The sequence below is a fragment of the Hyperoodon ampullatus genome, assembly GCF_949752795.1.
Source record: "Hyperoodon ampullatus genome assembly, chromosome: 2".
In the NCBI taxonomy this organism is placed as follows: Eukaryota; Metazoa; Chordata; class Mammalia; order Artiodactyla; family Ziphiidae; genus Hyperoodon; species Hyperoodon ampullatus.
Genome location: NC_136915.1, coordinates 66,805,286 through 66,831,467, shown reverse-complemented (window position 1 = coordinate 66,831,467; position 26,182 = coordinate 66,805,286). Strand labels below are relative to the sequence as shown.

At 37.0% G+C, this 26,182-nt stretch overlaps 2 protein-coding genes across 2 annotated transcripts in view; both read right to left on the bottom strand.

The window, feature by feature from the left end:
• Positions 1-9,693, bottom strand: part of MSH4 (mutS homolog 4) — a gene marked incomplete at both ends in the record, with an annotated part of 92,548 nt that extends 82,855 nt beyond the window's left edge. The window contains 3 exons of the mRNA XM_079697683.1: positions 658-818; positions 6,492-6,674; positions 9,450-9,693. Coding sequence (XP_079553809.1) covers positions 658-818; positions 6,492-6,674; positions 9,450-9,693 — 588 coding nt within the window. The remainder of the gene's footprint in view (positions 1-657; positions 819-6,491; positions 6,675-9,449) is intronic.
• A 1,755-nt stretch (positions 9,694-11,448) lies between these two features.
• RABGGTB (Rab geranylgeranyltransferase subunit beta) lies at positions 11,449-16,963 on the bottom strand. Its single transcript, XM_079728477.1, has 7 exons — positions 16,766-16,963; positions 15,488-15,593; positions 14,595-14,647; positions 14,406-14,516; positions 13,721-13,846; positions 12,134-12,287; positions 11,449-11,729 (listed from the first exon to the last, which is right to left on the bottom strand). Exons 1-7 carry the CDS (start codon positions 16,952-16,954, stop codon positions 11,593-11,595), a joined length of 876 nt encoding a protein of 291 aa, XP_079584603.1. The 5' UTR covers positions 16,955-16,963; the 3' UTR covers positions 11,449-11,592.
• Between the last annotated feature and the right edge of the window lie 9,219 nt (positions 16,964-26,182).

Here is a 26,182-nt window from a genome sequence, read left to right as displayed (position 1 = left end):
AAAAATTAATTATTAGGTAGGGAAAGGAAGTCTATCTACTGGGAACCATAAAGGGGAATTAGGGAAAGAAATAAAGAACAATAAAACATTATAAATAACATAGTATTTAATATGTTTTAATAATAGTAATGGGGTCAAATAATTTTTTTGAATATAGGAGTAGACTACCTCTACCTGATAAGTCACACAAATTCCCATAACAACAGGCCAATGGCCCAAGTTAATGATGAGTGATAGGAAGTGAAGGCAAGAAGTTGAAAGACTTAAATTATGACTGGTCTAAGACACCAGTTTCCCTTATCTCTGGAAAATAAAATTCAAATACAGTTCAGTGGAAACAACCCTCTGGAGATAGCATTATTACATATGCTATCTTTGGAATGAGTCCAAAATTTATTAATTTGAAGATATTAATTTTAGAAACTATATTAATAGTAATTTGGAATATTTAAGTAACATCAAAACATGTTATTTTAGAACAAAATAATATTAAAAAATTAAAATCAGATGTAAAACTTTAATTCAGAGTAACCTACATTGGTGTAATAATGAATAATCATTATTCTACCAAAAAGTAAACCAATTAGGAAAGCACTGACTTGAAAATCTGCAAAGTGCCCTCTAGATGAACCATTTCCTAGGAGTATAAATACTTACCTTTGCATATGTTGTGTTGTCTGCAAACTGAGATAATATAATTTGTGGGCTTTTTAAATCAATACTTGCCATTCCTATTTCACCTCTGGCAAGTCCTCTCCCTTCTACAACAGCTACAATAACTGATGGAGAGTGTGCAGAAACTGCAGATGAGGATGTAGCTATTAAAAAAAAGTGTTTTAAGAAAATGTATAAACATTAACAATACTTTCTAGTTCTTTCTCATAAAATCTCAAAGCACCAAGTCTAGGACACAGCTATTACTATCCAAGAAAAAAAAATCTCGTTATGCTCATCAAAATATATCTTTCCATATATCCAGACCAAATAAAAATGTTAATTCTCTATTTTGCCAAAACTTAACTTCACATTTAGGAATAATAAACTTATATATTGTCTTATTTTGCATTTTATTGGAATGAAGTCATAAAGAAACACTAAATTTGCGATCAGAAAACATATTATTTATCTTACCTTGTCATTTGAGAGCTATATGAATTTGAGCAAATTATTTCATAATAAATAATCATATATCACAAAATATAATGTTAAACCTGCCCTAACTCAAGAGGTAGCTGAAACACTCAAATGGGATAATAATATATATCAATGTATTTTATAAAGTATAAAACATTATATGACTATAAACTCCATTTATGAGATATCTGTGTAACGTTGGATATCTTATTAATGTGCCAAGAATGTTCCAAGTTCTTTACTTGAATTAACTTTACTTCTCATGATTCTATCAACAGACATCATTATTTTCTCCATTTGCTTTTCAGGAGACTGAAGCATGAATGGAATGGTAGAATCTGTATACAGGCAGCCTGGTTCCAGACCTGGTGCTCTTAACCACTACATATATTAGTGATTTTGAGATCTATGCCTGACAAACCATAAATATTCAGGTAAGTAGTTTAACCTTTCTAAATTTACCATTTCTTTATCTGTAAAGTAGAAATACCAAACCTTTTTAACAAAGTTGTTATTTAAGAATTAAACATAATATAGAAGGGTTTTATAAAGTATATGAAATTATAAGGCATTATTCATGGATAAAAAATGTCAGACTACTAAACATACCTAAAATTTTATTTTCAAAGAAGCAAAATTGTCTTTTATCCCCTTTTCAACCTTTCAATATACCTTTTCTCCCCTCCTCACCCTCCCTAATCCAGAATCCTTTTTTCTTTTCTATTCTTCTAACACCTACAAAATTATTTTTACATTTATGCTATCTTAGTCACTAGTCAACTTAAGAGTTCATTTAAAAATCTATTGTGTCTAGATCTCAGAACCTTTTTTGCCATTAAAGCCTTGTTATACATGGTGATTGAGTTTATATTAGATCTATAGAAGTCAATTTAAGTTCTGCAATCGAATATGACCTTCCCATTCTTAACTGGAAACTTAATATCAAGTTTCAGTACTTGGAAATTCAGTACACACAGAAGACATCTCCCTTAAACTTTAAAAGAACATTTACGCTGTTATCTCTCTGTTGTAAGTAATACTAAAATAAGCATCATAGTACATAAAGCTTTTTTCTGGGTCTCTTATTATTTCCCTAAATTGGCTCCTTATAAGTCAAATTATTGGAAAAAAGAAAACTATCACTTTTAAAAGATCTCACATATATTGCCACATTTCTTTTCGGGATTGTACCAACTTTTAATTCCATCAGCAGTATATGAGAAAAACCAATCTTACTGAATCCTTACCGTTACTAACTTCTGCAATGTATTATTATTGTTGTTGTTACTATTATTATTAGCTAGTTTAATGGACCGGTGCTTTAAATGTGTATTTTTTTAAGTTACTATCAAAATTGAACATCACTTAATATATCCATTTGTTTTCTATATTTTGAGATGTTTACATCCTTTTTGCACAATTTTTACTAGGTCTTAATGTTTTTCAATCTGTTTTTATGAGAATCTTGTAAATCAATGACAACAACTTATAGTTGCTACCAATCTTTTTGATATCACAAAGATTTCTATTTTTGTATAGAAAGTCTTTTCCTTTATAATTTCTTCCATTACTTTTCTGCTACGAAACTCCTCCTTCATTGAGACATTTGATATTTATTACTATTTTCTTCTAACTTTTTGAGTTGTTTAGTTCATTCTGATCTCTCATTTGGGCAGAACTTTGAGCAGTACATTTGGTTCTCCACCTTGTCTGGCTTGTCTGGAATGAAAGATAACCAGAAGTACAGATTTAGACTCATTCATAAGCAGTTGCTAATGATTAGGTGGATGGTCAGGGACTTGAAGGAACAGAACTGGAAGACAGTGACAAGGAAAGTTGGGGAAGAGGTATGTGGATGGATCTCTTAGAGCTGGCATAGACTTTGAAAATATTTGTCTCATGTGAATGCTCACCAAAGGGCATCCACTGTAAAGGAGACTCTTGATAATAATGGACAAAATGATACACCCTATGATGTCAATTAGCCTCTTTTCCCAGCCACCAGTGTTTCCTTAATAGACTCATGAACAAATCGGCCATGGTGGCAAGAATGGAAACTATGCATCGGCTCAACAACGTGAACTTCCTCTTACGAAGGCTGACCTGGTTAACCCTACTGCTGAGTGCCTAACTGGCCAACAGCAGAGATCAATCAACATAAATGCCCCATACAGTACCATTCCCCAGAGGGACAACATACCACCTGATGGTAGGTTGATTACACTGGATTTCTTCCATCAAGGAGGGAGCAGATATTTATCCCCACTGGAATAAACACATATTCCAGATACAGATTTGCCTTCCTTGCCCACAGTGCCTCTGCCAGCATCACGATCTATGAACTTACAGAGTGCCTCATCCACCATTATGGCATTTCACACAGTATTGCGTCTGATCAAGGAACTCACTTCACAGCAAAAGAAAAAAATGCATCAATGGACTCTGGCCCATTGAAACAATTAGTTTTACCACATACCCCATCACACAGAAATGCCTGGCTTAGCTGAAAGGCAGAATGACTTACGGAAGACTTAATGCCAATTGGGAGACAATACCCTAAAAGAATGGGGCTCTGTCTTACAGGATGCAGTTTATACTTTGAATCATAGATGCTGTATTCCTCATAACCAAAATACACAGGTCCAAGAATCAAGGGGAGGAAATAGGAGTGGCTACTCTCACTTCACTATTATCCCGATCAACCAACCCAAAGAATTTTTGCTTCCCATTCTGGCAATTTTGAGCTCTGCTGGTTGGGAGATCTTAGTCTCCACAAGGTTATTGGTTCCACCAAGTGACACAACAATGATTCCACTGAACTGGAAGATGAGATTGCCAACTGTCCATTTTAGGCTCCTTATTTATGCTACTGAACCAATAGGCAAAAAAAACGGGGAGGGGGTTATCTATGGATGGGGTGGTTGCTCCTGCCAGGGGGATATCATGTCGCTATACACAGTGGAGGCAAATTGGACTATATATGGAGCCCAGGGGGTTCTCTAAGGCAGCGGTCCCCAACCTCTTTTGGCACTGGGGACCGGTTTCGTGGAAGACAATTTTTCCATGGATGGGGGAGGGGGTAGGTTCAGGCGGTAATGCAAGCGATGGGGAGTGACAGGGAGCGGCTGTAAATACACATGAAGCTTCGCTTGCTCACCCACTGCTCACCTCCTGCTGTGTGGCCCGGCTCCTAACAGGCCATGGATGGGTAACGGTCTATGGCCCGGGAGATGGGAACCCCTGCTCTAAGGCACCCCTTAGTATTTCCAATAGTAAATGTTAATGGAAAACTACAGCAACCAAAAAGAGGCAGAATGACCAAGGACTCAGACCCTTCAGGAATGAAGGTCTGGATCATTCCACCCGTATTGCTGCAGGTAAGGGAAATATGGAATGGGTAGTGGAAGAAGGAAGCTATAGATACCAACTATAACCTCGTGACCAATTACAGAAATATAAACTGCAGTAGCTTTGGATATTCTCTCTATGCTTTGTTATATGCATGTTTATTTGTATAAACTAACCATTTTTCTCTCTCTTTTCACTTTTAAAAAATTTATGCACAAGTTATTGGAGGTTAACTTTACAACTTAGTCTTTAAGTAACACAATATTCAGTGTGACCATGTCTGAATTTGCGATAATTAATATGCAATGACTGTTGGGACTATGAATCTTCTCATTTTGGGAAAGAGTGAAAACCCCCTCACTGGTAAGTACAAATGTATACATCCTGTTAGGTAGAAACACAGAGTTGTTTTGTTGTTGTAAAGAAATCCAAATGTGTGTAGAATGACATATATGGACGCTGAATAGACAAAGGAGTTATGCCAGTTATCAATTTATTGTCACTCGGCTCCAAATTCACACTTCAATGTAAGCTCTGCAACAGGACAGAATTGCTGTATTTCTCCTTTAAAGTGTGCATAATGTATACTCCAATAAAGATTTTTTTTTAAAAAGTGTGCATAATGTTAAGTTTTCTCAATTGAGGGCACTGGAGGGACCTTGCATGATGAAGGGCTCTCCTGCAGTTTCCACTGGGTCAGCAGTGTAGGTATGAGGACATCTGGTGGTGATGTGCCCAGCTACATACCCAGAATGTGTTGTCCTCTGGCAATCACACAGCCGCAGCATGGCACGGTAACAATCATCTTACAGCCCTCTCAACAGAGATATCCTGCATTCCAGGCCTCCTGTCCATACTAATTCCTTAGGCTCTTTCACTCTCTATTCAGTCTGTCTCCCATAGTCCTCTTGATGCCACCACCCTTCCAACAGGGAGACTGTGTGCTCCAGGCCTCCAACCCACACCAGAGCCCACTCCCATTGCACAGCCATGTTCTAGCCACCAGTTATAGTTCACCCACCCTGCCGGCTTCCTGTTTGCCTGGCCTGGCAAATCTGCGGTCACTACTGAAATTGCCATTCAGTATTCACCTTCTCCAAAGAGGTCAGTACCCAAGCGTTGGAAATGGGACCCAGAAGGGGGCCACTTCCAAGTAGGACCTCTTAGGAGTCCCCTTAACCCTAGGGTGCCTCACAGAGTTTCCTTATATCCTATAGTTACTCTTTTATGAGTTTAATAATTCTTTATATTAAATCTTCCCTGTTTAAATTATTGTTTGGTTCTACTTCAGATTGTATCTTCACTGCTACAGTCTCTGTCTTCATGGAGTTTATAGTCCATCAAAGAAGATGGACAACTTAAAAAAGATAATCAACCTCATTTATAACCAGGAAAATGCAAATTCAGACTATAGTTAGGTAGTACTTTACAACTGCTAGACTGGTAAATATTAAGGAGTCTGACAGTACCAAATGCTGGATAGGATACAGATCAACAAGAATGCTCATATATTGCTAGTAAGAGTGTATGTTGGTAGAACCACTCAGAAAAACAATTTGTCATTATTTTGTAAATGTATACATTCATATATCTTTGAACCAAGAGATGTTTACACATGTAGACCTATTTCACCCATTTTCCCCTCAAGAAAATCTACATTTAGATAAATTCTAAAATTTAAATATTAAAAAGTCATTCAACAGTATTATCAGGATCAACTTTTAGATTTAAGCAAACGTATAGAAGGAAGGGCTTTCTCTTTCTTGTGCTTTTTTTGTCAGAATGATAAAATAATGTAGACCTGCCTTTTTTAACAAACAATATCACAAACTATGTAGACTTATTAATCCAGCTTCAAATTGTAGATATGGCTAAATTGATGTATTTATCGTTCAGTCTTCCATATTAGTTACAAATAACTTCACATTAACTTAACTACTCTAATATATAATTTATAAAACTTTAAAAGTTTCAAAAGATCAATTAGGTCAATATTCCACTCACTTTACCTGAATATTCCATTTGCAGTGTCCAACTTTTATAACCTGGTCTCTGGGGATTTCCAGCAGATAATGGAGTTTTTAGTATTTGAGGATAATTACTATCTCGCGCAGAGGATGAGCTTGTACCGGCAGTAAAATGTGATGCAAGTGTGTTTTCTGCATAAGGTCTTTTGTTTGTAAAGTATGAACCTAAATTCAAAAAAAATTAAATATCAGATCTTAAAGATTCTGAATTATGCAATGTTGTACTAATTCCTATAATCTCTATAAAACTTCATCTGATAATGATTTTTTAGTGTAATAAATTATGACAAGTTTAACATTACTGATAAATAATCTTGTACCAAAGTATAATGAAAAGTGCTTGCTAATATGGCTTTTTCTTATACAAGTTGACTGACACTATTCTTGCTAAAATAACAAACTACCTTCTAATCTTCAAATATACGATATATTTACTTTGTATAGTAATTATAATACATCTTTTCCTCTGTTGACCTCTTCATTGAAACTCTCTCCTCCCAGGTAACTGGTGTAAAGAGAGTTTTAGGCTCACTTCGATTCAGTTCCTTGTTTAGTTACTTACCTGCTGATATATTACCTATTTTATAAGGTTGTCATAAAATATGAAAGAATGTACATAAACAGCCTAGCATAGTGTCTTGGCACATAGGAGTTTTTTTTGTTTGTTTTTTACTTGAAGTATAGTTGATTTACAATGTTGTGGGCACACACAGAAGTTCTTACAAGTATATATTGGGTCTCTTTTCTCCTCTTCCCCTTGATTTCCATGACAACTCTCTATCTTGATTCTCCTTAAACCACTTCTTTTTAGTTTCCTTTGCCAGGTCCTTTTTCCCTGTCTGCCTCTTAACTGTTGGATTCCCAAGGTTCCATACTTTTTCACTTTCTCTCAAAATCAAAATTATACATTTTCTCTGGGCATCTCATCTATTATTTTGGTTTCTATTAATATCTATTTCCTGACAATTCTCAAACCTTCATATACAGCCCTAACTCCTCTCCAACACTATAAACCATGGGGTGGCAAACTCCCTCTGTAAAATTGGGACAAAAGAAAAATCTACCTTGCAGAATTATTGTGAGGATCAGAGATACAAAATGCCAAGTAAGAAGCCAGAACAGAGTAGTGCTCATTAATTAGTGGATGTTATTACTGTTGAAAATAAATGGGTGAAAAAGCATTTCATGAAGGGGGGATTATACTGACAACGTAAACATGTATGTTGCCTTGGAGGAACTGCAAGTAGGTCAGTTAGGTCAGAAAGTAGGGTAATTATTAAGAAATGATAAGAGATAAGACTGCAAAGATTGAAAACAGATCCCAAATGGCCTTGGATGTCCTGATAAAGAGTATGATTTTTAAAAAAAGTATGATTTTTTTAACTGCAAATACAGAGTCACTGATTGAAGTGCCAAGGGACATAAAATTTTCATTTTCCGGGACCTCCCTGGTGGCGCAGCGGTTAAGGATCCACCTGCCAAGGCAGGCGACACAGGTTCAAGCCCTGGTCCGGGAAGATCCCACATGCCACGGAACAACTAAGCCCGTGCACCACAACTACTGAGTCTGTGCTCTAGAGCCCGTGAGCCGCAACTACTGAGCCCGCATACTGCAACTACTGAAGCTTGTGCGCCTAGAGCCTGTGCTCCACGAGAGAAGCCACTGCAATGAGAAGCCCACACACCTCAACGAAGAGTAGTCCCTGCTCGCCACAACTAGAGAAAAGCCGGCGCGCAGCAACGAAGACCCAACGCAGACAAAAATAAATAAATTAATTAAAAAAAAAGAGAATTAAAAAAAGATTCTCATTTTCCATATAACTCTAGCGACACTGTAAGTAAGCTTGAAAGAAAGAATACTTAGGAGTATGAGGCAATAACTCAGACATAAAATCATAAGGGCCTGTAATGGCACAAAAATAGAAAAGGACAGAATTATTTAAAAGATAAAGTTAGATAGAATTTAACTATTTGGATGTTATGAGTGAGGGAATACTCGAAATTATTGGTCTCCTAGGTTTAAGATTTAGAAAACCCTATGACTGAGATAAGTAAGAGAAACAGGTTGAGGAGCTGCAGAGAGATGAATTAAATTAATCATAGAGTGAGTCTGAGGATTTCCACTGGTTCCTCACCAGAAACTTCAGAAGACAATCTGAAATAGGAATCTGGAGCACAGATGAGATCTGGGCTGTGGTGATAGTCACATTCAGACAGAAGTGGCCTAGGAAAAAACCTCCAAGGACAAACCAATAATTTGGGAACTAACAAAGGTAAGCATAGTTCTCTGGAAGGCAGGAGAAAAACAGGGGAGAGTGGAATCAACGAAAGCAAATTAAGACGGTTTAAGAGAAGACCGGTCAAGAACATTAAACACAGTGGAAAGGTCACACAAGATGAACTGAAAAGTGACCACTGAATTTGGCATTTGTTACCTTATCATTGACTTGCAATGTTGTCTGGAAAAAAAGGTGATGGTTTTGCCATGGAGAGTGACTGAATATAAAATAAACGAGTTGAACTCTCCTTGAAAAACATTTTTCATACTAAACATATTATTCACCTCAATTAGATAAAATGTTAAATCTGGTCTGTTTTCACGGCATCCTAGGACTTGGAGAGTTAAGCTCAGGAGCCAAGAGGTTCACCACTTCTATCACCAAACTCATGCACAAATTCAGGCATCTGTCATCAGGGGCAGAGAGCTGGGACATCACACCGGAAGTTAATGCAACCCGCCTCAGAACCGAGCCACCCGCCATCACAGCCTTGTAATAAAGCTAATCTGAAGAAGAGTCCAGCCCTTTAGTCACTCAGAAACACTAAGTTCCCGGAGCATCCCATTCTCATCTTCCAAACAAACCCCAGCTGATACTTCTCTGTGGTAACCACCAACCACGGCTCCCTGAGCCTCCAGGAATTCACATAACGGCTCCTTGCCTTGAGCTGGCTGCGCGCTGGGCGGGTGCCGAGGGAGGCTGCTGCTGCTGCTCCTGCTCCGGTCGCCCGCCGCTCCAGACGTGCCTGGAGGGGAGGACGAAGAGGCGGCCTGGGCTGAAGGGCATCTCTGAGGAGTCTCCTGGAGTCCGAAATTGTAGCGGGGACCCTGGGACCGAGCCTCTACCGAGGAGGGGGAACCCGCAGGGACATAAGGCGAGGTTGGTGGGATCTCAGGCCTCAGCATGCTCTTAAACCCTCTCAGAACACCCCTCCACAGGGCCCAAGCGCAGAAGCGACGCCGGGAAAAGTGCGAGCATAGTGCGCAGGCGCACAAAGCCGCATGGCGCAGGCGCAGAGCCCGTGCCGCAACCGCCCACCTTCCCCCGCCCCCACCCCATCCACACCGAAGAACGTACTCCCAAGCGTTCCGGCCCCGTCACCTCCCGCAGGATTTGGTCGAGCTAAATGTAAGGTACAGACCTCCTCAGCTGAAAGGAATTCAGGGCCCATCAATCCAACTTGGTAGACCCATTATTCGCACTGCACCTTATTTCCTTATCACAAGGTGTTTGGGGCTAACATTCCGCCAATACCTCCAAATACACTAGTTTCTTTTTAATTACAGAAACTGTCATCACTGTGCACGCAGTGCCCGTGATAGCGGAAACAAATTTAATGCTCACACAGTAGTACAAACCATTTAACATTGGTTTCGTGGCTAAAGAGCCACTAACCCCTTACAGCTTAAATATTCACAGGGCTGTTATCACTGCAAGATTGCCCTTCATCCAGTAAGCATATGGCTGTGTGCACAGTATAGGAGGAACCAGGTTAAGAGGTATCTCTTGCACAGTTTCCTCTCTCTCAATTTCTAGTACTGGGTTTTCACACATAGGTATGAACTGGTTAAGAGCAGACTACACAAACTCAAACTAGCTTTACAACAAATGACCTTTGGGAAATTTTGTGCCTGCTTACTTTTCTTGAATACACAGTAATACAACTTCGTAGAGATGCCAGGATTGAAAGCAGAATACTCTGGATACTATTAGAAGAAATGCATTACTCAATTCATGCAATTGTTAATACGTCAATAAATCAGATATTCATAGAACAGTTCATCCACATGCAATGACTGCAGTCCTCAAAACTCCAACTTCCAATGACAGCACTTAAATAAAATTATGTTCCATCCAATGACTTCCAAACCTTCAGAAACAAAATACTGGCAATGCAACTCAAACTCTTCAAATTAGTGAACTGCCAAAAAACAATGCTAGACATTTCAGTCTTCGGTCAAGTGTTGAGAATCATCACTATACACATGTAAGATGATTCTCTAACTCTTACATAGGGTATTGCAAAGACGCTTGAGCAAATTTCAACTTCCATCAAGAAAAATGTTCATTAAAATACTTTATTTTCACCAAGAACATAAAACTCTTATAAGAGATTAGCTGTGGTCTCATCTTTCTGAAAACACAGGTAACAAAAAAATACTGTGGCAACTATCAACTTGTGTTTCCTTACTCGGCAGGGAAAAAAGCCAACAATCCCCCTTGGCATTCTGACATAAAATATTAGAAAGTGAGAATATAGTCCAGATTGCAATCCTATTCCAAGATGGTGAATTGTCACTTGCTTAAATCACTTTGTAACCAGCTCAGTAACCACAAACATGAAATATTCCCAAATTTCAGCCATTTATTTTTTTCATCTTTTAATTCCTATGGGGTTCATCAATTCTTTATCAGTTAACATTCTCATTGATAAAGACCAATTTATATTAACTATAGTTATATATAACATATCAAGGGAGTACATGGGAAAATCAGAACACAAGATTTCATCAGCTAAATGGAGTTCAACTCAGTTTGCTGTTATGGAGACAAACAAGATAAATACATTGAAGCATAAACAAAGTATTATGCTCAGAATAACAGCATTCCAGAAGAAAACGGAAAGCTGAAGATACAATAAAGGTCTCTAATTTACAATATGTATAATTATATAATTTATTAAAATCAACACAATTCATGTACAAAATATTAACATGGCAGCCATTAAGTTTGTTAAGCACTTCAAATACTGAAATGTTAAAACAGTAACTACACTAAGCAACTTTTGCATCAAGGGATCTAATCTAGCTCACTAGTTCAGGCTGAACATTCACTCTCCGAAGTATTTCTTCAGGCATGCAAAAAACAGGGCTAACAGGTTTAATCTGTTCTTCTCCCAAAAGTGACAATCCAGCAATTCCAAACAGAGTATGAAAAGGATCTACCTATTAAAAAAATAAGAATTTATAGAGTATTACAAAATGAAAACTTCTAAAACCCTGCTCTGAACAATGATTATACTGGAGCCTATTGTATTCCCTTTATTTGAACATATGCTTAAAGTTTTCTGAAATAATGATGGTTTCAAATTGTGTTTTTAAACACAGAACCTGGTCCACACACTCATTTCTTGGCAATAAGTGACCAGAAATTTCTGTAAACTTGTTTTAGATCTTTCATATATTCTTAAATGGCAATTATTTTAAAAGCATCCCTTCAAAGCAACACTTGGAAATGCCATCCTTTCCCCCCACCCCCTTATTCCTAATTCTGGAAACTTAGAACCCTTAAAACACAAAGCAACACTGAAAATTTTAACTGTTACATAAATAGTCACAAATATACTTGCCATATCTCCTGGCCTGTCCGCAAATCCTCCCGTTTCTTCATCTTGACATGCTAAAATGAAACTGCGCAGTTTCTCTCTGTCAATCCAATGAAGCCTTCCAATTATCTTTAGGGAAGCCAACACCCACCAAGAATAGCATACATCTGGTAACTAGGAGGAAAAAGCCGCAAGTTGCCTCAATTGTACTTTCTGGTCCAAATATTGGGGGTGAGAAGGGAATCAAGGGATGTATTGACAATGCAGTGTTTGAAACACTGAAGTCCATAAATACAATTGCTTAGAATTAAAGATAATCACTGGAAAAGAGAAGACCAAACACTCCATTCCATAGAAAACCATGCTGAATGTTTCAGTTTCAGTACTCAGTGATAACCATCCATCTACCTTATTTTCTATTTGCAATGAATACCTAAATAAGCCCCTTAATCCAAGAATCTGGTGGTAAGGCTCAGTGAGATCTATGGTACTATATGTTCCACTGCCTTAGGTAGAGCATTTCCAGTAAGTGCTGTCCAAGCAGGTACACAACCTGCTTAAAAAAAAAAAAAAAATCACCCTGGCTCCTCAAATCATGGTAACTTAAATGCAGAAGTTCCCACCTTAGACAATTTCAACAAGATCCCTAGGTGATTCACAGGCACATTAAAAGCTGTCCTAGGGCTTCCCTGGTGGTGCAGTGGTTGAGAGTCCGTCTGCCGATGCAGGGGACACGGGTTCGTGCCCCAGTCCGGGAAGATCCCACATGCCACGGAGCGGCTGGGCCCGTGGGCCATGGCCGCTGAGCCTGCGCATCCGGAGCCTGTGCTCCGCAACGGGAGAGGCCACAACAGTGAGAGGCCCGCGTACCGCAAAAAAAAAAAAAAAAAAGCTGTCCTAGATTGTAAGTGCAATCCTCACCCCCAACCATCTTCTACTTATTGAAAAGCTGCCCAGGTTTTTCATTGGATCTTAACTAGAAACCACTTGTGGTTATTTCCCTACCCATTAACTTATTCAGAAATACTGAGCAAGCAAAATTAAACAAAAATACAATGACCCAGATAAAAGCATCACCATGCTCTATCATATTTTAGGTCAGGGGCTCAGCTGGCTACAGCCACTGAGTCAAATCTAGACCACAAGAATAGCTTTTAGTATGTGTAAATGATTTTTAAAAATAATAGTTTTGCGACAGGAAAATTATGAAATTCGCACGTGTAACAAGACCATAGGTCAAAGCTAAAAATATTTACTACCTGGTCGTTACAGACCCAATTCAGAGTGTGTGAGAGCTAAACAAATTGGGTTTTTCTTTAAAAATTAATAGATTTTAAATAAAAATGTTGTAATCCAATTTTTAAAAAAATCTTTCATTTGGCAAATCCACTGTCCTTCCCCACCCCCCATAAGTGGGCATGGAGATTTCTGTACAAGATGCATGTGTTAATAGAAGCCTTTGACTCCTCGATATACATAATGCAAAGTAGTTAAGGTGAAAAGCTCATTATCAATTTACAAAAGCAATACTGAGATACAGAAGACAAAAAAACTCCTCACTCAAGGTTATAAAACTTAAAAAGTTAATCTTATGAAATGATAGATACCTTCTCTGGCCTTCCATTGAGTCCACCTGATGGAAGCTGTCGTTCACAAAGCCACCAACCAAGTAAATCAGAATTTACTCGATGCAACTGACTAGTAATAGCCAGGAATCCTGTGCAACAATAGATCTAAAATTACAGACATAAAGTACATGTGTATAATAGTTTTTCAACAGTAACATGGTGATAAAAACTACTTAAAGCTCCATTTTCTATCTAAAAATTTGCTGACAGTAAGAATTGCAAACAAGAACACAATTATTTGAACAAATCCAACCACACTACTAGAATGCAACTTTGCAATGCAAGACTACTGTCACAATTTCTTCATGGCTAAAAGCAAGCTTTATTTGGCAACCATTTACATATACAACATCCTCTGGCACAAGCAAACAGGTGTTGGGGATAGGTAGGGAATGTTTTCATCTGGTTAAAAACTAATTGAAAATCAAAATATATTTTTGGTAATTACAAAACTACTTATGTTTACCTGGGTCAGAGGATTTCACCAACAGGGGACTGTATACAAAGTAAACTACTGTAAAAATGCCTTCCTTAATCAGCAATTAATTCTTATGTAACATCCCACATTATATTACATTCAGTCAAATTAACTTGCCATTTTCCCAATTACACGGGTTATCCCTTCAAAACTGACACTACATTTTAATCTAGATTGATAAATTACCTGCCCAGCATGGGATTCAGAACCTGGCCTGCAACCAAATCCACCATCAAAGTTCATACATGATAAAACAAATTCGATTGCCTTTTCCACATTAATAGCATCCAGCTTCCCCTGTAAACAAAATATACCCATTAACTTCCAGAATAATCATGGAAGCTTAATCATTCCAATACAACATTTAAAACTTACCAATAGAGCCAAAGTTGCCACCGCACAAAAAGAGAATCTTGTGTCGATTTCTCCTAAAAATAAAGGGATCAAGCCAAAACATTTTATGTTATCAGAGGCTTCTGATCATATTATGTAGTAAAAGTTAATTAAAAACCTCTGTACAACTACCATGGTTAAATTTCCAAGAGTTCAGGCTTAACATGTAAGTACATGTTAGTCACCAGGAGGAAAGCTAAATCTTTAAAAAGTGATCCATAATCACTTACTTTATTTCGAAGGAAACTAAGAACTAGAAAACTGCTTTGTCAAAAATATAAGCAAATAAATTGCTTTCAAAGCCCCAGAAAAGTAACAGAAAGAAAAAGACTAGTCAATTTCTCAGAATAATAAACTTACCCTATTATATAAAAGTAGATTTTCACATCCCATGAAGCAGCTGGTCTCTCCTGCCTGCACTGTATTCAGCCCTAAAGCAGAGATTATCTACATTTATCAAGTCAAATACTATTCCCTCCCTCCACTCAAATATTCAGTAAGTTTGTAAAGTTTTTTGAATATTTTCCCCTTGCCAGAAAGTTTTAAAAAAACTTTACAAAGCCACCAAATATTGGGGAAAAAAGTTTCACCTACCTTATCTTTTAGACTGGCCCCCTCTGTTCCAGTACTCCTGTATGCTGATATAACTAGCACAGTGCATGCTGGAACTTCCAGCAGACCATTAACTCCAGTTAGACCAGCTGCTTAGTGGGACCTGAAAAGATGAAAAACTTAAAATCTCCTGATAAGTTATTAGCAAAGCCCCCAATTCGTTGAACTTTAAAATTTGCAACAAAGCTTATTACTACAATAAACACCAAAGCAGAACATTTTTGGATTGGTATTTTGGGTGCCATGGATTAAAGGGACATTACCCCAAATATCTCCAGCGAAAGAACCATCTTCTTTCTGTAGACTCTGAACATATTCCACAACTTTATTTACATCAATAACATTAATACTATCATAGAGAGTAAGAATCTGTAACAAAAACAAACCATGGTAAGTAAATACCTCTTCAACACTGGTAAATTTGTTCTAACAATGTTCTTCCTCAACTACCTTTTAAGTTGTCAAGCAAGCATGTCTTTTCGTTTATGTACCTTGTGAACTTTTCTCAAATGTGTACTTCTACTATGTAGTCAAATTATAGATATTACCAACAAACACAAACCTTTAACCACAAAGCATTATTTTTCCATTTATAAATTGTTAACTTAGCACTCTAGGACTCATATATACTAACTTACATAGACTTTAAACCCTTATTTGTGGATCTTCAATAATATCAAAATCAAAGCTAACTCCAAGGAGGGAATTCCCTGACGATCCAGTGGTTAGGACTTGGCGCTTTCACTGCCATGGGCCTGGGTTCAATCCCTGGTCAAGGAACTTAAGACACCGCAAACGCAATTCATTCAAAAATGTAAAAATATATAAAAATAAAAAAATTTAAAAACTCCACGGAAAACAGCAGAGTTGTGAAATGACAGAGTATAAACGGGGAACCACAAGCAGCTTGGTATTTCCAGATATTAGATGAAAAGCAAGATGAGACTAGAAGGGAGGAAATGGCCAGGCCATGGAGAGAAGCAAATGCCATGCAGAAGTTTGAGCAATACAAGAAACAGATGAAGGAGGCTTCTACACATGTGGTAAACAGGCTTTGAGCAGTTTATGTAATCCATTATGCTATTTGCTGTTCTCTGAATAAGGTTCCACATGACAATCTTCAGAACATACTGTTTTCTATAATCAGACAAGACTTATGTAACGTAATCTATTGGGATAAGATAGGTCATGCTGTCTATTAAATAGAAGATTTCAGTGGCTTAAATTCAAAGGATTTTTCTTGCTCGAAACAAACAAACCTAACTCCACTGAGTGATTTTCAAGTATTTACATATACTCAAGATAAACATAATTACCATCCAAGGTCTCAGTGTAATTTTAGAATTTACATCAACTTTGGATTCAGCTAATACATGCCATCACATCACTGACCTTGTAGAACATATACTTCATTTGAAAAGATGAGTAACTTTTTAACATAGATACTGATCTTGTCATGTTCCTGATACCTAGTTTCAATTTCCCCACTCTCACGGAAGAGAATACATCAGCAAGACTGCTGAATTTTTATTAGTATTTACCTGGACAGCACTAAGAGTGTACAAAAGATGAGGATCATGTCCAATACTAGCACTTATTCCACCACACTCGTGTTGACAAGACTTAATAAATGTCAGAATTTCTTCTCTATTCATGCGATGTAGCTGTCCCATGAGATCCATTACAGTCAGACCCCAATAGATGCCACTCATTCTCAAATATTCAGACATACAGTATTCCTAAAATACAGAATTACTTTAATGTGCCAGTTTGAATTGATGCCAGGTTAAAGATATTGAATACATGAAGCTAAATAGTCATGGTGTTATATGGCCCTAACTCCATAGCTACAAGGTTATGGGAATTCATCAATACTAGATTATTTCCCAACATGGTAAATTTCAGCTCTTTGTATCCTACAGGGGAAAATATTTACTTCCAATTAAGTTGTTCATTTAACTTTTTCTAAGATTTTCCCAGAGGAAAACTGGGAACACCATTCTTCAAGGTTAAACTTTTTCAAGGTCTCAGCGTAATTCTAGAGCTTAAGTGTTATCTCACATCACCGTAAACTCAGGTAATACATGCCAACACATCATTGACCTTGAAAGCATTACCTCAACTACAAAAGTAAATCTATTCCATGCCTCAAAATTCTTACAAATCTGGCCAGGAAGGGAAATCTACTTTGTCTGCCAAAGCCTCTAAGTAAGTGTTGGTAAGGACCATGGTTAATTCCATTGCCCCTCAACCACAGATACCAGTCCTTGGCACACAGGAGTTGGATACCATTTTTAAGAAACATGGGCCATACTAACCTGCTTATGCAAAATGGCCAACACCTTTAAAAATACTTTTCAACATAAAAGTATACATACGTAATCATCTTTCTTTGAGCCATAGGATGCTATATAATCTGCATGCTTCTCCACTAATAGGGTGTTGGGTGCATCTGACTTGATAATAACATCCTTCTGCGGTGTGCCCTTTCACACAAAAAGTGATTTCATAAATTTTTATCTTTTAACGTTTGACCCCGGAGCATATATTCAATACACATTTGAATTCTGATTTCATCTTGCCATATAAAAACTTTCCATTTTAAAAGTATCTGACTAAAAAAGAACTAAAGCCCTCATAAAGATGCAGGTATTTTTCAGGTCTCAGGGTAATTCTAGAGCTAAAGCAGTAATAATCAACTTTAGATTCAGAATACATGCCAGCTCATCATCGACCCAAAAAATTACCTCCGTCTTCATCTCTCTTTGCTTATCTTTCACTTAAAGAGTTAAGTAAAATAAACACACTATCAAACTTTATGAATTTAAGACAACACATGGCTTACATGTGGCAAAAAGTTGAAGCATTAAAATAAAAATCTTGCTAGCCCATAATTTTCAGTTAAGCTCTTTAATGAGATTTTATTAATCCTAGAAACTCAGGTTTCAAAGCACCTTCCATGTACCCCAAAAGTTATTTATCAAGCAAGCAGTCCCTTTAGCCTAATCTTCTCCAGCTTTAGTCTTAGTTTCTACAAGCCCCCAGGTGATGAGGATGCTGCTCTAGTTCTTATTTTAAGTAGGTCATGATCACTAATAATAAGAACAAAGCAGTTAATTTCCTTCACATCCCATTAATATTTACTAGATTAAGACCATACTATTAATAATTATAAAGATTCTGAACCATACATTCATGGCTAAATGGAAGGTAATATATATGTATATATAAAAGGAAAAAAGAACTACCCGGCTTTTTTGAGAGATTAAGAAACCGGGTCGTTGAACCCTGAGGCCCGCCGGATAGGAGGAAGTCTGGCCGCATGTGCAGCCGCGAGATCTGCAGAAAACGCTAAGTAATACTTCACCCTGTCTCTGAGGCATCAAAAAACCTTCCAAGGCCTGTGTCTTAATTCTACCATTCTCCAATACCTAGAAAACAACCCACTGGTGCCTGAACTGCTTAAACATTAGCCTACACAGTCTCCTCCCGACGCATCTACACAGCAACCCAAAACACGACCACACTCACCATGTCTGAGATCGAAAAGAGAACTTGGCTCGTCGCTGGGCGGATTTAGGCGGCAAGCGCATGCGCAGAGGCGTCCTTCAGGTCACCCCCCGCGCCCGACATAGCTGACCACACTCCCGCCTGAAGGAAGGAGCAGTTCCGTGGCTGCCCTAGGACCCCACCGACTGCTCATAGCTGTCCTCGCTGCCTGCGCCTAAAGTCTCTGGTGCCAATTTTCTCGTCTCGTAAGGTCCGCGGTTTTGTCTACAAGGGTTTTAAGTAATGTGTAATACCTGAATAACTTTTTTTTCCCCCAAATGTATTTATTTATTTATGGCTGTGCTGGGTCTTCGTTTCTGTGCATGGGCTTTCTCTAGTTGTGGCAAGCGGGGATCACTCTTCATCGCGGTGCGCAGGCCTCTCACTATTGGGGCCTCTGTTGCTGCGGAGCACAGGCTCCAGACGCGCAGGCTCAGTAATTGTGGCTCACGGGCCCAGGTGCCCCGCGGCATGCGGGATCTTCCCAGACCAGGGCTCGAACCCGGTCCCCTAGCATTGGCAGGCAGATTCTCAACCACTGCGCCACCAGGGAAGCCTCTGAATAACTTTTAAGAAATAGTTTATTCTTGAGACTCTTTGAACTTTGAAGATCTGAAATGACTGGTAATTAATAGAGTTGCACGTAGTTAAGTGTTCAGTAAATGTTTTTGAGTGAATGTTAATTAAGTGTTCACATTCCCCTCCTGTTTGCCTTGGCCATTACGGCCGACTCCCTCACCTACTCCCCCTACTTCTTTAGGAAGTACTAATGTCTGAAATATTTGGAACTGAATTTTCAACAAAGAAACACCCATGTGCCTTTTATGCGCTTTCCACAGAAGTCGGATTTACTAGGTGTGTTAACACAGCTGTTTTCAATTGTGCTTTCTTTAGGACTCTCATACTTAAGCATTTTTGAGCACCCATTAGAAAATAATGGCACCACACACCCTTGCATTCCGTAACGATTTGGAGAAGGGTTCCTGACACAGTGACATATGTGGGTTATCAGTAATTGAGAGAATGTTGGATCTACTGTGATGATGGATTTCATTATTTTGCCCTGTAGTTCTGTTGATATTCGCATTTCTAGCTTGAGGCCACTTTATTAAATGCATATAAGTTTAGAATTATCTATTTCTGCTGAGTTGAGCCTTTTATCATTACGTGATGATTGTCTCTAGCCCTAATAATTTTTATTTTAAAAAGTCTGCCTTGTTAATAGTGTCGACGAAAAATTAATCCGTTGCTCCAAGAAAGAAATGGAAATTTTTATCCGAGCCAAATTTGAGGATTATAACCTGGGAAGAGCATCTCAGAAAGCTCTGAGGACTGTTCCGCGGGTTACAAGTGAAGGTACAGTTATATGTTTTTTGAGACAAAGGGCTGTACATCAAATGACATATTATTGACAGTTTACATAATCCATATCTAAGTGTCATCGTGGTAGGTCATGTGACCCCTTAGAAGATCAGGAAGGAATGTTATCTTTTAAGGAGCTGTCTTGTTGATGCTGGGAGAATGTTGCTTTTTATGGTTGAGCAGGTATTCCTGCTGATGGGGGAGGTTTGGTTGATACATAATGCAGATACACAATGCACAGTGGGGGCAGAGCGGAGGCCAAAGGACAGAGAAGAATATCTTTATGTTTAAAATTTTCTTGTCTTGCCTTAAAATATGAATTTTATTTCACAATAGTAATGTAATTTCCCAGCTTTCTTTTGCCTCTTAAATCAGATTGGAGAGGAGTGTTGTAGAGTGAGAAAAACCAAGGCAGAGAGGGAGAGGTCATGTCTCCTGGGAAAAGTAATACTCAAAATAAGAATAAGACAAGCATCCTATCCAAAATAAAACATTCAGGTCGAGGCAATAACTGCTGAAGTAATGAAAAGTAAGCCTCTCTTCCTACTTTATGAATTCATTCATCAGATATGTATTGGATGCCTAGAATGTGCCAAATATTATTTATTCTAGGTGTTGGGGGTACAATGGTGAGCAAAATGGAAATATGTATAGGGAGTATCTGTTCTAGCAATTCTTGTAATTACATTCAGCAATTCTATTTCTAGCTATTTATCCTACACATATACTCCCTTGGCTATGAAGTGACATGTGCCAGAATATTCATAGCAGCAGTCTTCATAATAGCAAAAAATAACAAATATTTTAACCATCAAAAGGTGAAATAAACTATGGTGTATTCATTATGCAGCCATTAAAAAGAATGAGGAAACTCTGCAAACATTGTGTGGAAAGATTTACAAAATATGTTAAGTGAAAACAAAAACAGAATGTACCAAACGATGTACCTATGTTCCACATGCTACTACTATCTGTGTGGGAAACAAAGGGAAAAAAATATATGGATATATTTGGGAATGCACAGAACCAAAGCAGTTACCTACTGGAGGAGAAATGGGTGGCTGTGGACAGGATTTAAGGAAAGCTTCTCACTGAGTACTCTGATACTTTTGAAACTTGGTATGTTTTACCTCTTCAAAAAAATGAAGATATCTCCCCTCCAAAGAAAAGTAGCTACCTATATATATATATATATATATGTATATATATATTAAAAAAACAAGTTCATCTCTGCCTCTAGACCTCCGCTGTCCAATACAGCCACATGGAGCACTTGAAATGTGACCACTCTGATTTGAGATGTGTTGTAAGTATAAAATACATACCCCATTTCAAAGACTTAGTAAGAAAAATAGAAATATCTCATTAATAATTTAAAAGTATTGATTGCTGAAATATTTTGGATATATTGGGTTAAAGTATTTTCTTAAACTTAATTTCATCTGTTATTTTTTACTTTTTTAATGTGACTATTAGAAAATTTTAAATTACACATGTAGATCACCTTATGTTTCCACTGGACAATGCTGCTGTAGTCTATGAGCTTTATGAGAGCTGTAGTGTCTGTTTTGTTCACCATTTCATATATTACACATATCATTTTGTAAATAAAAGGATTCCTCTTTACCTACAATTTTGTTCAAAGACCATATTGTGACTGACTACAACTATGAACATAGTTTCATTAACATTCAATATCTAAACTGTTTCTACTCTGGTTTAACATCTTTATTATGTCACGGAATAGCATTTCCAGGGGACAACAGTATCATATTTTACCTAAGATGCCACTGACTATAAGACACATCCCAATTGCAAAAACATCAAAGGTAGAAAAAAATAGCCAATGGCTATTAACATAAAACTTACCCAGATTTCTGAGATGTTAAATAAGAAAAAATATGCATTTTGGAATGAATGAAACATAGTAACTGAGTCATTTTTTTAAATGAAGTATATCTTATTTACAATGTTTCAAATGTACAGCAAAGTGTTTCAGTTTTGTATATATATTATTTTTCAGATTCTTTTCAATTATAGGTGATTACAAGATATTGAGTATAGTTCCCTATGCTATAAAGTAGGTCCTTTTTGTTTACCTATTTCATAATAGTAGCGTGTATCTGTTAATGCTGAACTCCTAATTTATCTCCACCCCCCTCCCCTTGCTATCCTCTTTGGTAACCATAAGTTTGTTTTCTATGTCTAGTTCTGTTTTGTAAATAAGTTCATTTGTATCATCTTTTTAGATTCCACATATAAGTGATATCATATGATATTTGTCTTTGACTCACTTCACTTAATATGATAATCTCTAGGTCCATCCATGTTGCTGCAAATGGCATTATTTCATTCTTTTTTATGGTTGAGTAATATTCCATTGTGTGTGTGTGTGTATACACACACACATATACATTTTCTTGATCCATTCATCTGTCAATAGATATTTAGGTTGCTTCCATGTCTTCACTATGAGTCATTTATTTCTGAAATAGCAAATGTAGAAGCAGAATATTACATGCTCCATGCTTCATATTACACTTGTAAAATTGTATTACCTTCTATATATTTTATGACATCCCTGATTTTTTTTATTCCTCCATTTTTGGATTCACTTCAAGCAAATGAAATCTTGTCTAAAGTCTTAGAATTGCAGGCCTTCTTAACTAAGTAGTTCCAATAATAAAAGGAACTCTGATAGGAAAGATGCAGGTATATAAGGACTAGAATTCTGGAGCGATTTAAGAGAAACTTTTAAACAAAGTTGTAGATGAAAAACATTTTAAAATGTAAAATCCTGTCCAAGGGACTTCCCTCGTGGTCCAGTGGCTAAGACTCCATGCTCCCAGTGCAGGGGACCCGGGTTCGATCCCTGATAAGGGAACTAGATCCCTCATGCCACACCTAAAAGATCCCGCATGCAGGCAACAAAGATCCCGCGTGCCACGTCTAATACCCCGTGCAGCCAAATAAATAAATAAATATTTAAAACAAATAAAATGTAAAATCCTGTCCTTTAATTATGAACTATAAAAAAGAGCTTGAAGCTTAAAAAAAAAGATACATTGAGACATCTAGGTTTTAAGATTTAAATTGGTTGCTAGAAATTGGTTTTAATATATTATTTAATATATTATCCCTCCTTTTTTAATGAGTTAAATAAAATTTTTGACATGTATTCACTTTATATTTATATGCGTCATGATTTTACCATTTTGAAAATTATACATTTCCTTAGATACCCAAGTACACTTAACAGATAGAGGTAAGTAAACTGCATTGCTTGAGAATGGCACCTTAAGATCTACCCAAGCCAAGGCAGGTCTTTTCTTGGCTCTCACAGCCACTCCACAGCCTTAACTTTTCTGGACTCTATTTATGTAGGTTTTGCCCTCCTTACTGATTTTTTTTTTTTCACCTCCTTACTGATTTTGTGTCTTGTTTTTGTTTCTGCTTCAGGCACAGTTCATAATTTAATCTCATTGGTGGCAATGATTGAGACTATGTTTTTATGACCCACTTGATGATCTCTGTCTGCTATAGAAGTCTATTCTCTCATGGGTGAGAAATGACAGAGAATCTGGTTTATTCACTCTTGTCTATGTGTGAGAGCTCTAATCAGTTAAGAATTTAAAGCCCACTGAAAAGAAAATCAGCTTTGAGATCTGGACTGTTGAGTTTGTTTTTGGCCTGTGACTGAAGTTTTTGTAGATCTGAAACTTTTAAGTTCTCAGTGTGTCTGTTTGTCTATAATTGAGGAAGGCTTTGACCTCTTATTGCACATCTATGAAATACTTTCCCACTTCTGAACAGTGTAAACTAATAGATTATGCCTCATATTGAGGAACTCTGTTCTGATTAGTTTATAAATAGGCACTTATATAAATGGGTTAGTCCCCAAATTGACAGAAAAATTGTGAAAATTAACTTCTAATACTTTGAACGAGCTAGACTTTAAAGGAAAACAGTCATTCTGATAAAAACTACTAGCTCAAAAAACATTTTTAAAAATTCAAGTTCAGGGCCTCCCTGGTGGCGCGGTGGTTGGGAGTCTGCCTGATGATGTGGGGGACGCGGGTTCGTGCCCGGGTCTGGGAGGATCCCACATGCCGCGGAGCGTCTGGGCCCGTGAGCCATGGCCGCTAGGCCTGCACGTCCGGAGCCTGTGCTCCGCAACGGGGGAGGCCACAACAGTGAGAGGCCCGCGTAATGCAAAAAAAAAAAAAATTCAAGTTCACATAATAAGATGAATCTGTGGACAAATTAGAGAGGTTTGTAATTTGGGTCAAAGAGAAAAACAGCTATGTGTCTTTTTCTCTAATTATCCGTATAATACAAGTATAGTACTGTATGTTTAAGTGCAGTTTATTTTTAAATGAAGAGACTAATTAGTCTGGATTTCCTAAACTTTTTATAATGATTTATTGTTCAAATTAGCTAACCTAACACCTAAATGAAGTTTAAGATTTTTTAAAATGTAATTTTGGGTTCCACCATATTGAATCATAAGTCTAACAAGATTTGTTTATTCCAACAATAATTATATTTTGAATTATGTCAGATTATAGATAATTTCCATGATCTTTAGGAAATGTAAAACCTTGGACTGATATTGAATTAATTAATGAATAATCAAATATGCCTGGATTGTTTCTTGGATAGAATATTAAATCATTGATTATTGAACATAATTTTAAGCTTATATACTTTTGTTTCTTACTTTGATATGCTATGGAATAAGTTACATTTGGGTCAACTTAATAAATATGTTTCTTTTTGCCACTTCAAGGCGTAAAGGGATATGCATAGATGTATAAAGTTGTGTTAATATTCATGAGCTTTGCTAAAATGTTTGTGTGTGAAAAACAGTTCTCAATGACCTGCTTCCCAGCTTTCTCTGAAGTAGAAGTTAGTTTCTACAATTAAGTCATAATAATAAGGATTATTATATCACTAGAGTTGGGCCAATAGTGATAGAGAAATACAACTAGGTATGTGTTTTTGTTTTTCAAGAGAAAATGAGTAGTTTTGTTCCAAGTATCAGCTTGTTCTAGAATATGAAAAAGCATTGTGAAGGACAAAACTTTAGGAAAGTGAATTTTATTTGCCTTGGTGTGTAATACCTGAATCTGAAAAAAAACACTGGAAGGTGCTAAAATTTTGGCAAAGTTCACTCAGCTTTATGGGGCTTGCTTACTTGGTTTACTGATTGACCCCTTCACCAAAGGTAAAAGGTTACTCTTTACCGTCTGCATACATAGCAGAGATTTTGTCTTACAGAATAAATTTTCTGTGTTCTATGTGTTGAAATTTTAATACCCTTATTTTAAAAAAAGGCACAAAGTTTCCTCATTTGAGAAACAAAGTTCTGTGTAATCATGTTATATTTTTCTGTGTTTATTTTTATTTATTGTCCCTTTAATTAAATAGGTAAACAAGTGTTCTTTCTCAGGTACCTATAATCCTATCTTAATCAAGTGATCAGATCATCTCTGACATCTCTTGATTTTGCCTTCTCAAGGTTAAATCTTGAATTTAGAAAAATAAAAATTTCAGGATATATTTTACATCTAAATGTATCTTTGAAATTTCCTGGAGGAGAGGGATTGGAAGGCTGGAAAATAAAAAAATCTATTCTTTCACCTCATAAAAAGAAAGACATTAGAAATAATTAAGTTTATTTCATGTGCCCCATATTTCTTATTTACCAACACTATACTGTGGGAGCTTTATAGAAAAATTTGGTAAATATTTCAGATTGACTCAGCCTTCCATAGCTTAAATTTGTATAGGTAAAATGTTATTAATATAAATATGTCCAAAATTGTATACTTTATGAGAAGGCCCTGGAGATTTGTCAATTCTCTTTGTTTCCCTCAGGGGAAATAATGGTTAAATTCTTATGAAATAATTATGCACTATGCTGTAATAGAGATTTGAACTCACTTCCATTCTGATATTATTGGGTGTCTATACAACTTTCAGTCTTGGTCATTACAATGGACTGAATGTTTCTGTCCCCCCACAAGTTCATATGTTGAAATCCG